We start from the raw sequence: 14,926 nt of genomic DNA on the forward strand, positions 1-14,926 counted from the left end.
CTAAGAAAGAAAAGAGGGTGAGAGAGCTCAATATCTATCTAGGTAAATGGCATAACTTAGGTGGACTAAAAATAAGTCTCAAAGATCTCTTCAAGAGATTTTTAAATGGAAATTTGAAAGAGGAAGGAGTCAAAAGAAAAATATTCTAGTCCCTTTTTAGAAGTAAGGAAACAAAAGCAATGTAATAATAAATAACCCAAGTTCATGTGACTGGTATGTGACTGAATTAGAATTTTGAATCTTATCTGTCAGATTCCAAAGTCGATGGTCTCAATCACTGTATAACCTATATGTTAATAATATGTGTGTCCTTGGGAAATGATGGAGCTGACAGTAAGGGAGAATAATTGGGTGAGTATAAAATACTAAATAAATTACACAGGAGATTTGCTTATCAGATTTATAAATGTCTTAAAAAAGAGTGACATTTGAGTTTCCATCCTTCTGTTCTGTGACCTGGGCAAGGTGCTTTAACTACTTAGCTTTGGTTTCGGTAAGATAGGAATAACAATGGTACCTGCTCATAGGATGTTTGTAAGGACAAAAGAGCCCACATATAAGTAAGAGCTCATTTTTTACAAGAGCTTATTTATAAAATAATAGTTCATTTTTTGGTGAAGTGTCTAGAAAAGGGGAGGCATTCATCCCACTGAGCTCAGCAACAGTCATAATATACCTGCAGTTCTATGCCCATTTCTGAGCACAGCAATTTAAAAACTATGTGAATAACCTGGAACATTTCCAAAAGAGGGAGTACAGGATGATGTACAATGGCTGATATCTGAGAAAACCTTAGGGCAAGTACATATCCTGGCAACCTAGAGCCAAATAAAGCCGACAGACCAGCATTATTTTACCAGTACAGTATTTGAGAAAGTACAAACGTCTCTAGACCAGTCTCACATTCTCCACTTCCATATTATATAGGTATCACATTCCTCTTATTTTATATCTCAACCTTCAAACCTAAGATGTTGAAAAGGAAAGAGATTAAATTTTTGCTCTGAAACTCAGGAAGTCAGGGATAAGAGTTCCAAGGAAATAGACCTTAGTTCAAAGTAAAGAATACCTGAGATGTCAAAAAAAAGTGACTACAATATATAATCTTACAATGTGTTGTGCTTTGTATCACCAAAGTGTTTAAAAGAAAACATATGACCACCTTTCAGGGATGCTGTAAAGAAAATTTCTATCTTGGAGGGTGGAGAGCTGGAATAAATTATCTTTAAAGGTGTTTTGACTCAAGATTATGTGATTCTGTGGTAAGTAAATACCATTACAATTTTTATTAACAAGATCTACTCTGAACTGCTAATCTGGAAGGAAAATGAAAAGATTTAACATCTTCATTAGTGTTTTGAACAGTATTTGCAAAGCAGAAGATGAATGCTTTTTATTTTTCCTTAAAGCAAGTAAAATGGCATAGACTCCCTACAACACAACTTCCTACTTTTGAAGAGAAATCATAAAGGCATTATTAATAAACTAGAAAACTAAAGTAAAACATTCTACATGTTTTCATTTCTCCTTGAAGTTGGAGGTATTCCTTGAATTAGAAATACAAGATGTGATATGGTAAGCCAATTTCATATTATCTGCTTTTACTCTATTTGACTTTGCCTTTATTAATCCAATAAAAAGGGAGGCGGGTGAGAAATGAAGAGAGAAGAAAAACCAGGATTCAATTGGGAACTTCAGAAAGAAAAGTATGGAATATTTTCATAATATCCATTGAAACATGAAAGGAAAGCCACAGACAAAAGAAAATGAGAGAGAAAATCTATTTAAAAGGAATGATGAGTACAGGATGATAATTACTTTTGAATATCATCAAAGAGAAATTCTAACAGTATGAAACATAGGAAATATGATACCCATGACACTTCAACTGAATTGCCAGAGAATTTGATTGTTTTTACAGCTTCTCCACTATTACTGGAGACCTGTTTTATAGATATCATGAATTCTAACTGTCAATATTTCAAGATTGTTAAAGAAAAACATGATGAGGAGGCAGGAATGAAGGAGATGGAAAAACAGCACTTACCCTTCCATCTTTGCCAACAGCATCCATTTCTACTTCTCGGGCCCCTTCAATAAATTTCGTCAGCACCACTGGGTGCTCCTGTCACAAAGGAAAACAGAGGAGCAGAACATTTAGCTAACACTATGTATGTAGTGTCAATAAGCCATGTATCTTAAGTATTATAAATATCAGGGCAATACTTGCAAAACACTCAAGGCTGAATATACTACATAAACTTGTTACCTAATCTGTGTTGTAAGAACACGGTTGTTCTCTGCTTAAAGTGAGGCAGAGGGTCTTTCTCCAACTTTGAGTGCTCAGCAAACTGACCATGAGTTCTGAATTCTCAAGTGTAGGCATCCAGGGCAATTAGAGAAGAGAGGGGACTAAGGAGGAAGGAGAATAATGGTTTCTTTCTCTGCTACCAGAATCATGAATCTTTCTCTACTTTATAATTATATATTTATTGATTCAGAATATTTCTTTCTTTCTACCTTATCTTTTCTAAGCACTACAACTTCCTACATCAGATCTCTCTTTGAGAATTGTGGGAGAACTCAGAATGAGAGTGGCATTTTGTTTTGGTCTTATTGGGCCAAAGATAAAATCCTTCACCTCAAGTTGATTTGCCTTATGCCACTTCTAAAATATGAGCTTTGCAACTGTAAAATCAAGTATGTTTTTATTATTATTAATCTTAAAACATCCTCTCCTTGGCTGTTTCAGACCTCTTCTCATCTCGAAGTGTCCAAACTCATTTCCTTCATGTCGGGGTTGGGATGCCCTCTACAACCTGAACCCCACTTGCTTTTCTCCAGACTAAATGAAGAGGTTGAGGGAAGATCCCAGGGTTTAGATATCGTCTCCTCTATACCACAGGCTAAAACAACCAGGGCCACTGTCTTCTCACCAGGCCCTGCATTTACTTGCCTCCATGAGTCTTTTCCCTACATGCATTCTATCTTTTCTTCTCAGCTTCATCTTTCAAATCTCAACTCATCCTTCAAGGCCTAGGTCATATGCTATCTCCTCCCTGAATCCTTCTCTGAATACCCCTTTTCCTCTGAACACAAACCCCTTCTGGCCACTGTCATGCAATGCAGCATCATACAAGGCTGGCCTTCTGAAAAACTCTTTCTTTCTTTGGTATCTGTAAACTACATTTTCGTGCTTCTTTCTTAAGCTCATTCGTGATGCTTTTCTTCCCTTCTCAGCCTAAAATGTGTGTATTCCTCTAGTGTCTGTCTTAGCTGTTCCTTTTCTTCTATACTCTCTCCCTCAGTGATTGTTTCGATTCTCAAATCTTCAATTAAAATGATGTGCTATTCTGAGATTGCTGCCACTGCACTCCAGCCTGGCAGCAGAGCAGAGACTCCATCGCAAAAAAAACAAAAACAAAAAACCCGATATGCTATTTATTTCAAAATCTATATTTACTTCTTTAACTCTAGCCATGATCTTGATCCTCAATTCCAAATCTATTATAACCCTTGCCTTTAAATCATCTCCACTTGGATTCCTCACAGGCAGTTCACATTCAAAAGGTTAAAAATTTGGCCAGGCACACTGGCTACGCCTGTAATCCTAGCACTTTGGGAGGCCAAGGCGGGTGGATCACGAGGTCAGAAGTTTGAGACCAGCCTGATCAACATGGTGAAACTCCATCTCTACTATAAATACAAAAATTAGCTGGGTGTGGTGTTGCGCGCCTGTAATCCCAGCAACTCAGGAAGCTGAGGCAGGAGAATCACTTGAGGCAGAGGTTGCACTGAGCCAAGATTGTGCCATTGCACTCCAGCCTGGGTGACAGAGCAAGACTCCATCTCAAAAAAAAAAAAAATTAAATATATAATTCCTCCCTCTAGACTTTTCTCCTTTCCCAGTGTTCCCTATCTCAGTGTCATCACTGTCTACCCAGTTGTCCAAGGCAGAAAACTCAGGCATTATCCTTTATCCTCTTTCACTTTCCACTTCCGTTCATTTACTATTGTCAGTGCGCATTCTTACTATTGCTCTCCATCTTTAGTGTCATTACTCCAATCTGAGGTATTGTCATCTCTACCCTGAGCTATAGCAGTAACTCACTTACCTCCTTCCATGAATTTGGTCTTGCCCCATAATTCACTCTATGTATTGCAGTACACTAATCTTTAAAAAAAAAAGTGACTAAAATTTAAACTCATTATATAATAACCAATAAAGTCTCCTTTATCCGGTCCCTGACAACTTCTGTGCCATCATTAATAATCAACATCATGTTGGATGTCCTAGTCACATAAAGAATGCTTTATCAGTTTTGAGAAACTCTCTACTTTTTCTCACCTTTAGGCCTGTTCCTTTCTTCCTTCTTACTCCCACAACGTAAGCCATTTGCCCAGTTAATTCTCAATCAACCATCATGCATCAATTTAAAACTCCCTTCCTCAGGCACTGGACCCTAAGACTTTCACACTATCCCTCAACATCCTGTATTTTCTCTATTGCAATGTTCATTGTTCATTATATTTAATTGTAATTATTTGAAGTCTGTTGATCCTAGCAAAAAGAAGTCTTATGTGACAGTAGAGACCATATATTTCTTTTCATGAGTGTAATTCCTGATACTGAGAAGACTGCCACCGTATAACAGGTGCTATAAATAAGTGAATTCATACATAGATTACTGATTGATTGGGGCTGGTTTTACTCTAGAGTCATTGAATTTAGTATCTCAGATGCTGCTGTAGTTAGATAGGGAGAATTGCACTGTAAAGTATTCAATGACAACATCTCTATTATTAAACTTTGGTCTCATATGGGTTCTATCCATATGCTAATGAAAAAATACTTAAAAAATGTACTGAGATCCTATGAGGAGTGTTCCAGGCAGACAAGAGGGGACACCTGCTTCATCATTCACATGAGACCAGCTGAGTACAGTTGCCGGCCTCTGAAAAGGGCTGCATGGCAGGACCCCTAGCAGGAATAAAATAGAGGAGAAGACAGTTGATGTCTCACTCCATGAATGAAAACTGGCCCATTGGAAAGATTGCCTTCTCAGCTATCCGATTTGCACACAAACATGAATTCAAAATCTACCTGGCTTTCTTTTTAACACTCTTTGCCTCTTCTCACTCTTTATTCCTATCTACTTTCTTTACTATCCAAATATCCTTGGGGAGCAACTCTCATACACAGAACAGGGGTCTAGCATCATGTGTGCACAAACAGTCCACGCTCTTTATTCCTCTTTGAAATGCTCCTGATTTCACTTCCTCCCTCCAAATTCCACTTGCCTAACATCAAACTCTTCTCTACAAGTTGTTACCCTCTTAAAAAAAGACAAAAGCCCCAACAAGCTTTTGAAAGTTTTTAAAAGGAAACCATTACTTTTATCCTCTACCATGCAAGATCAATAACTCCACTGGGTAAATCTTAAATGGATCATGCTGAGGTAACACTGAAGGAGAAAGTAAAAGCTGGGGGGCAGTGGAGGAAGGTGGTTGAATTGCCACAAAATAAGAAATGCTTTAATTAACTCACAAATTGAATGTGCCAACATAAAAAGATAAATAAAAAATAGTTGAGTGAAGGACTTACTATTAAAGTTGTTGTCTGACTAAGGCAAAGTCTCCAGATGTGAAAATTAAAATTCAGGAAAGTTTTCACTTGTTAATGGTGAGCATGGTTGGGCAGCCCTTGAGACTGGGAATTCCAGGAATACCCTGTCCAGCATCTAATTCATGAAAATCTAGTTATAGATTAAAAATCTAGTCATATATTGTATTAAAATCTATAACTAACTATAAATCTAAATCTATAACTATCTATAACTATCTATAAATCTAAATCTATATTTATAACTATAACTAGATTAAAAATCTAGTTATAGTTATAATTTTAATGCTTCTAAGTTTTCTCATTCTTATATATAGGAGACCAGAGGGTAGAATAGGAAAAAAGAAAACTCATTCTAACATACTGTGTGAGAAGAAAACAGCACACAAAATAAGGTCTCATTTAAGAGATAAAAGTCACTACGAAGAAATTGCACACTACCTGAGAAACTCTAGTGGCCTCTTCCAGGAATTTTTTCATCTCATCCTCAGAAAATACCACATTCATAGCGGACCCACTGGAAAAGGAGGGGGGATAAAAGCAGGTCAGGTTCATGCTAGTACTAGACTTGATCGGTTCTCAGAACAGTTCCAGACAACCTCTAGTTCCAGCCCGGGCTGAATAAGAAAGTGCCTTTTGCTAAATTGAGACTTTACTCCATTTAATCAGGAAAATCAATCAAAGTATAAAACTGCCAAAGCTGAGGATGGGAGAAGGTGGTGTGGTGTGGGGCGGGTGGTGGTGGGGGGGTCGGTAAACCTATATTAATTCCCAAAGGGAACCCTGGTAACTCTAGAAATTGTATTTCTCCACGGTTTTCCCTTTCTGATTTACCATATTAACACTCTGCTGGTTCTAGGTAATTCTTAAACCCTAATGGGATTCAGTCCAGAACTTGATTTCCCTAACCTGTTTCTTCAGAGCTCATTATCAACAGCTGATCTTAACCCTGCTATGTTGTCAAAGCAGGTTATGCTACTCCCTCAACTAGATTACAAATTAATCAATTTTTAAAGTAATATTTGCTAATATAATGTACAGTATCTGACTAAAACTTTTTCAACTATATCCTTTCTTTTTAAATACTTGAGAAATAATGCCGTCTAAAATCAATTTACTCTGAATTTCGACATTTTCAAAATGGGTTGGGAGGGGAGGAGAGGAATAACAGAAAGCAAAAAAAAAAAAAAAAGAAAAATATTACTTTGCTTTTAAAAATATTACTTTGCATTTACCTCTTTTACGCTATTACAGATTTCTCTTTTAATGTTTAAAATGTATTTTTATTGGCAAATAATAATTGCATATATTTATGAGGTATTATGTGATGTTTTGATCTATATGTGATCTACACATTATAGAGTCAATCAAGTTATTTACATATCCATCACCTCACCAGTTTATCGTCCTGTTACAAATTTCTGCATAAAGAGTTTTCAATTGCTTCATCTGTTTAAGAGAGGAAGGCTACAGCAATAATGCTTATAATTTAGAGTATATGAAACTGGAACAAAGATATAGATTGTAAAAAAGCAAAAAGAAATGCAATAGTCAAAGTTGTTTTTTTCCATCCTTAAATGTGTGCATGTTTAAATTAATTTACATTAACTCCTCAAAGAGGTAGTATTATTAGACTGTGATTTACACAAAATGACATTTAAATAAAAAGTTTTCCACCTCGTTTGAAATTTTTCATTATTTTAAAGGAACCCATCTCAAATTCCATTTACACTTTCAAATTGTGTACAGCAAATTGTGCTTTATTATCTCCTGTTTAGTGAAGTCATTTCTTACATGTGGTAACATCTGAAGAAAGTGATAATTCACAACTTCTCCTTTTATGATAAAACTTTGTTTTAATGTTTAATATAAAAGATCCTCACTGTCCCTGTTCCTTACCATTATAATTTATCTATTAAAAAATCTGATCTCAAAAACTCAATTTTAAAACAAAAGCACTGTCAGAAGGTCCTGACAGTAGTCAAAGATAAGCTGTCATTTCTGGGTATCAGAAAACATGCTGGCGAGAGATACCTCAATTTGTGTGTGTGTCTTTTTTTAATTGTCCTGTTCTCTAACATAAAGCTACTTTCTCTCAGATTGGTAAGGAGATGCCTTACACTACATTTCTAGATGTAGAACTGTAGTCTCTACTTTTGGCCACTCCCTGAAGGGAAAGCATTAAGCTAGAAGACCACACATTGCTCCGTGAACTGGCTGTGATGGTTTGGAAATTGTCAATGGATTTATAAATTATTATACATAGAATCCTAGTGCCATTAGCATACTGCATGCATTTCTATATCTCCCAATTTTTTAATCATTGTTTTGGAAAACAATATACAGCATTACCTCAAAACATAGGAAGGCCTCAGTAAGCAGGGATAGCCCACAGACTTTGCAAATTCCAGTGCTTCATTCTAATTAATAGAAACAACAACAAAAATCTATGAATAGTTTAAAATATGCAATAAAATTACAGAATGTATCATTAGATCAAGTGGTAACACAGCTTCTTATTCTCTCAAAGGATACCATTAAAATGTAAATTGGACATTGAAATACATAAAATTCCCAGCTTCTGATTCTACATGTCAAATCTTCTTCAAAACTGGTTTGAAATTATTTTCATTGTCTGAATCTTAATGAGAATACTGCTAACAATTTATAATCAGCATTTAACTGCAATCATGGGTACACAACAACTTTAAGTAAATTCACTAAGTGTATGCATTCTGTCTGCCCTGTAGTTAACATATCCAATAGTCAACATTCAGGTTACAGCTCTTCAAAATAGAACATTAACAATAGATACTTGTTTCTCTCCTTACCAAAGTATTAACAGCTTTCCAAGGTGCCTGAGCCACCTTCAGCTCATCCAAGACAGCTGAGAAGATGGAGCGATCCTCAGCCCTGTCAATCTGCAGGGGGCTTGTGCCCATAATCTTGACACCATTCTTGTACAGAGGAACTGCCAGGTTGTTTGGAATCTGGCCTCCAACTGATATGATGCAGCCACCACATGCCTGGAAAAGACACTCAAAGTATCAGCCATCAGGGTAACTTCATTATGAATGGACAGCTATGCTAATATTGCTTCTATTTCCTTACTGATAATTCTTAACCTGATTGTGATATTTCCATTTCTCCTATCAATGAACACTATTAAATGATACCACAATGTTTTGACTGTCCAGGTACTTAGATGCTAAAATTTGTGCAAGATTTCCATACAAGTATACATGAATATCATTTATGACATTCACATGTGTGGCATTTGGAAAAGAAAATCAAGCCAATAAATGTTTGCCATGTACTCCATGCTATAATCAATTAATTCCTGGACTACTGCTGGAATTTCCTAACTGAATACAGATTTCTCCTTTTAACATTCTCTTCTCCTGTACACCTCCACCCCAGCACTTCACAAGTTCAGATTAAGCAAGACTGCTTCATCAAGTTGCTTCCATACTCAGAGTTCTCCAAAGATGTCCATTGCCTAGAGAATAAAATATAACCTCTTGACTCCCAGGGCCACTTAAGACTTTCCAGTCTTATCTATTATCACCCTTCTTGGCCTCAAAAAAGACTATTCATTATCCCAACTAGGTACTTTCCCACTAGGAAATTCTCTGCACCACTGAAACTTCCCCGGTTGTTGTCTCCTTTCTCTTCTCGTCCAGCTTATCTAACCTTTAAACTACCCCTTAAGTCCAGTCTAGATCTCAGGTCCCACTTTGATGACCTAGTTCACCTTCCCCTCTTCTTTGCTGCAGCCTTGGTACCTGTCTACAGGACCTAGTAACTGATTTTAGTTCCTACTGCCTTACTACTTGCTTTACAAGCAGTGCCGGAAATTTTTAGCCTTATTTCAGATGTTGATTTATAAAAGATTTTCTTACGTAAGCCCAAACCTCCTATTAGCAGTCAAAACTTCAAGATAAAAAAAAATAGTCCACAAAATCTCAAAGTTTGTCAAGACGGGTGGTGGTGTAGTAGTGAGGGTAAACCGGTGTGAGATGATGAGGAAACAGATTTGCAGTTAAAGTCCCTCCTATCTTGGTTCCCTCTGTGCACCACTCACCCCTTCTTGTCTAATTTTATAGACAAGAAGATTGAACTTCCCCCCAAAGTTCAGTCTTCTTGTCTATAAAATTAGGATAATACCTGCCTAATTCACAAAGTTTCTATGTAGATTAAATAAGATAATAAACATTAAAGGTCTTATGTACCTATATACCATAAGTGTATAAATAAATAAGACATGATTATTAATACCAAAAATAGTATAATACCTGAGAGGCCATTGAGCTTAGCACAATTTGCGTGTGTCCTAATGACCCACTAATGAATATTAGTAGAATTGCCAAAGTGATAGATATGTGCTAAATGTGTTTTGTCATCATTTAAAATTGTTCCAAAATACTCTTATAGGGATGAAGCTAATTTTTCTCTGATGAGTGCAATTATGGTACTGTCTGACTAAACAAACACCCTGCAATTGAGTGCTTAAAGGCATTGTAAACAGTATTGAAAATAATAATCCACCATTTTGCATATTTATAAGTGTACTTAAACTATTTTTATCATTTTAAAATATGTTCAGTATAAATTTTTGCAAAATCTTTAAAAAGAATTATTCTCTTTGCTGTAATCTTTTTATTTTCTTATTATGTTTGGTTTATCAGCAGTGCCGTTAATGTTTTAGAGGCTTAAAAACAAACTACTCCATTAAATGGATACAAAGAAATCTCTTATATGAAAGATTTTAAGATAATTTTTTAAACTGAGGGAGAAGTAGCTACTTATAAGCAAAAGTTTGAGTCAATTAGACTAAATAGGAGTGTAAAGTGTAATAAAAGGCTTCAATAAACACATCAACATTTTTCAAATTAGCTGTATTAAATTGACTTGTTTTTAAAGACATTTCTGCTTCTTGAATAATTAAAAATTCTGTTTTGCAATAAATTCAAAATAATAGTAAGATAATAGCTGCTACCCTTTCATGAAGACTCTACTATGTATCCTGGACTATCTGTTTTGACTATGCTTCTGAGGTGATTATTTACTGTCCCCATTTTATAGCTAAAGAAACTGAGGCTCAGTGAAGGTGAAGTGACTTGCTCATATGTCTTTTATAGAAAATAGATGCATAGAGGTTGTATATGAACTCAATTCTTTTTTTTTTTTTTTTAAGACAGAATCCCATTCTGTCCCCTAGGCTGGGGTGCAGTGGTGCAATCTCAGTTCACTGCAACCTCCGCCTCCCGGGTTAAAGGGATTCTTGTTCCTCAGCCTCCCTAGTAGCTGGGATTACAGGCATGTGCCACTACGTCCAACTAATTTTTTGTATTTTTAGTAGAGATGGGGTCTTACCATATTGGCCAAGCTGGTCTTGAACTCTTGGCCTCAAGTGATCCACCCACCTCGGCCACCCAAAATGCTGGGATTACAGGTGTGAGCCACAATACCTGGCCTGAACTCAGCTCTATAGATCAAAATTTCAGCCATGCTGAAAGTAATATACTAAATATTAGAATTTTATGCTAACTTGACTTTTCTGGCTGGTTTTAGGGGTAATGTTAGACAATAAGAGAAAAGCTATTTCGAAACTTTTTTTTTTAAGTAGTAGAAAAGCTTTTAGCACAAAACCGAATTCTCATCATTGGCCACCAGAGTCAGAGATCATCATTGGGAAGACAAATTATGCCCACAGGAATCTTTTAGAGTAACAGTTTGATGGTGTAGTGTAGGTGTTCCCATACGGCAAAAGAAATTCAGTATGAGAACATGTTTGTAGGATGACGTTAATATAGCACAGTTTTATGGGATAATTCAATCTAAATTCATCCAACACCAAATATCATGGGACTTGTAGAGACATAGGGATGAGAACCTGGTATCCCACACAGGTAAATTTTCATCTTTATCCTAACCATTATGCCTGAATAGTTTCAAGAAATCTACTGAAACAAAATATTCAAAATTTCAAATATTGTTTCATAGATTTCTAAAATAGGCCTAAAATTCCATTGGGTTCCCAAAATTCCATTAATCATACCTAGATCTGTTTGCATCTTTTTACCCATCTTAGTTGTCATTTTTTTTAAATAGACAAGTTGTTTATTTTTTAAAAATAGCTTAGTGATATCAGTTGTCTATTTTTAAAAAATAGACAACTGATATCACTAAGCTACCATTGCACAAGAATATTTCAGAAACAATATCCAAGTTGCAATTATACCAGAAACTTATTTTCAATAGAAAAAATATTTAAAAAATACTTCAAGTTTATTTGAGAATATCTTAACCTCTCCTGGCCACTAATTACTTTGGTTAGTCCTTATTTTTATGCACAAATCGGATGTACTATAGACAGAATGCCATATGAGAAAATTTATCTTGCTAACAGAAATATTTGCCTCATTACAAATAGCTTTGGCTTTGGAATTTTATGAATTATCTCCAATTTATAAAATTCTATATGTATACCTGCCAATGAGAAGGATGATGGTTTACATTTTACTAATTTACATTTTAGTAAAAGACGTTTTATATTTTAGGCAGTATTTTAGGATTATATTTAATTACAATTAACCCAAATGCTATAAATGGACCTCAATTCTTTCTGGAGTCATTCACTCTCTAACGGGTTTTGCCTATCACTAATTAATGTCTGTCATTAATTCATTCATTTAACTTGTTTTGTGACAGAAATGCCATTGTCTACATTCACATATATACATTATGTCCTCCAACATATTTTAAATTACCTCCTAATACATAATAATACTATATTTTAAATAGCAATTAGTTTCAAAAGGGCCCAACTTATTTCTTTCTGTAATACTGACTTCAGTTTTAGTAAATGAATCTCATTAAAAGCCACATAAAACTGCATCCAAAAGCAGTCATAGAAGTTTTTCTTCTTCCCAAACCATTTCATAAGGACATAATTATACACAAAATGCCTGCTGCTATCATCTGTAATGCTCTTCAATATTTTTAAATTAGTATTTGATATTTCACATTTATATAACAGATATTAGTTTTATTGTTAACATCTTGAAGATAAGAATCTGTTTTTATAGTTGTCTGTCATACTGAACCTGGATTTACAGGGTCTTGAAGAAATATTTCTAGGATGCACTTATTTTGATGTCCATCTATCTATCTGAAATGAATATTAATGAGTGATTTTGAAACCACCATGTCAGAGAGGTCTGAAAAATGGTATATATCCTATTGAATGGATCAATTTTATTAAAGGATTAGTAGGCCAGGCCCAAGTAGACAACTATGATTATACATCCTTCCTAAACTTGTCTACTTTTTTTTGTAATAGTAAAATAATAACATTATTCTAGCACTATACTTTTATATATAATCTGACTTCAACCATAAACTCTTTTAACTTCACAATATTTGCAAGTAGCATGCTTTTACACTCATGATTCATTAAAAATAAAGCACAGAGAATTTATGTAGCTTGAAGAAATCAATGAGGTTTTCAGTCAAAACTAAGATTTAAGTATTTTGGCTCCCATTAAGTACTTTTTCTCCTCTAGTTGACCATATTTTCCACATAGAGATGATTTTCTAGTAAAAAATAATAATAACTGTAATAACATCAAAGGCATAACTACTGGACATCACTCTAACATTTTTCAGCAGTTTTTTTTAATTATAAGATAATTTAATTTGTTCTACAGTTCTATAGTGATCTGCAATCACATGAATTCACAGTGAAGACAGTAATATTGGGATGGGAATGGAGGAGCAACTATAAGGGAAAGCTATAAAGGAAGCAAAATTATTCACAATGAACTCATTGATCTTAAACTGAAGACTGATGGCTTCATCTGATAGAACAAGGAATTAACTGGTCTTTTGTGAGCAATTTTCTGGGAACTGTTCATCATTAAACCACATCATACAAACTAGAAAGAGGCTGTTTATTGTATGTCTAGATGACCAATTAAATCACTCTGCAAGATATTTATGAGGCATCATTTTGTATTAGTTAATATGTATCTGGTACATGTTACCAAGTAGAGTTTTCAGTCTAGCTGAAACCCTTAGAAAAAGCAAACTTTATGTGAAAAATAATCACTCTGTGCCAGGGGCTCAAAAATACAAGAATAAAGTAATTTTTTTTTCAGAATTTCACTATAAAATAAGACAATGGATGCCACTGGCAGCTCTTTCTTCTAAGAGGAATTACAATATAAATCTACATGCCTGAATACATTTATATAAAGTGTGTATGGCATATATCTATTTTCTTTTTTTCTTTTCTTCTGTTTTTTTTTCTTACCTCCTGATGGTAGATGTCTAGGATTCTCTCCAAAGACAACTCTTCAAAGTACAGTTTGTCGCACTCATCAAAGTCTGTGCTCACAGTCTCAGGATTGCAATTCACCACCACTGTCTTCTTGCCAAGCTGACGCAGTGTGCGGATACTAGAGACAGCACACCAATCAAATTCCACACTGCTGCCTGCAGAGACAGAGAGATTGGCAAAAGGGGTAAGAGAAGCACGAAGTAACAACACAAAGAGAAGCAGAAAGGTAGCACCAGTCAGTTCAGGCTAAGGAAGCTAATGACTTTCGATTCAATTTTTTAAACTCCAAAATATAAATTTCAAATTCATGATGCATGCTCTATTAGTAGTACGAAAAACAGGGCCTAATTAAACAGCAAGAAAATGTTGGCTTGTCGTATATGCTAAATCCTGCAATAGGTTATCTCAGTGTTAATGGGGGGCAATTTTAATGATAAAAATAACCTCACTTACTGGAAAGAAATTCAAAGTGACTATATTGAGCTCAATATACATAAATAGTGAATTCAGTGATCAGGATAGTTGAGTTCTTTTTCAGTCTTTCCACTTAATCTGCTGTTTGAGGGCTGAACCTAATAATCCCTGAGGTGCATTGCAGCTCTGACATATCTTGATTGATTGAAAAGTCCTATCCTTTCCAAGCATATCCTTTTAAACTTGGCAAGGCCACCCATGCAGAGTGAGTGACCTTCTATAAAGAAATCTGAAGTGTAATAATGGCCTAAACACCTCAAAATATCACATCTACTGGGATGCCATAGAATTGAAAGTCCACAGACTTGTACCAATTCTTTGCATTAAGACATTGTTTCCTAAAAATTCTTGTCAAAATATGTTATTCAAATATACTGGCATATTAGTGCTCACTATCAAGTAAGCACACACTTGATTGTTAGCTTGACTAGTCTTTTTTGGATCCTGATATAAGGCAGAATTACTGCATAAATTAGGTAAAATTT

The 14,926-nt window shown here is 35.1% G+C and overlaps 1 protein-coding gene across 3 annotated transcripts in view; it reads right to left on the bottom strand.

Annotated features, from left to right (window-relative positions):
- The window catches only part of CPS1 (carbamoyl-phosphate synthase 1), a 155,689-nt gene that overhangs the window by 19,780 nt on the left and 120,983 nt on the right, over positions 1-14,926 (bottom strand). For all 3 annotated transcript variants that reach the window (XM_064373038.1, XM_021667019.2, XM_021667021.2), the window contains 5 exons: positions 13,941-14,122; positions 8,455-8,649; positions 7,976-8,043; positions 6,065-6,140; positions 2,048-2,125 (listed from right to left, as the gene is read on the bottom strand). In XM_064373038.1, the coding sequence (XP_064229108.1) occupies positions 2,048-2,125; positions 6,065-6,140; positions 7,976-8,043; positions 8,455-8,649; positions 13,941-14,122 (599 nt within the window). The remainder of the gene's footprint in view (positions 1-2,047; positions 2,126-6,064; positions 6,141-7,975; positions 8,044-8,454; positions 8,650-13,940; positions 14,123-14,926) is intronic.

This window comes from Aotus nancymaae, unplaced genomic scaffold, assembly GCF_030222135.1.
Source record: "Aotus nancymaae isolate 86718 unplaced genomic scaffold, 86718_ANA_hifiasm-v0.15.2.pri h1tg000008l, whole genome shotgun sequence".
NCBI lineage: Eukaryota > Metazoa > Chordata > Mammalia > Primates > Aotidae > Aotus > Aotus nancymaae.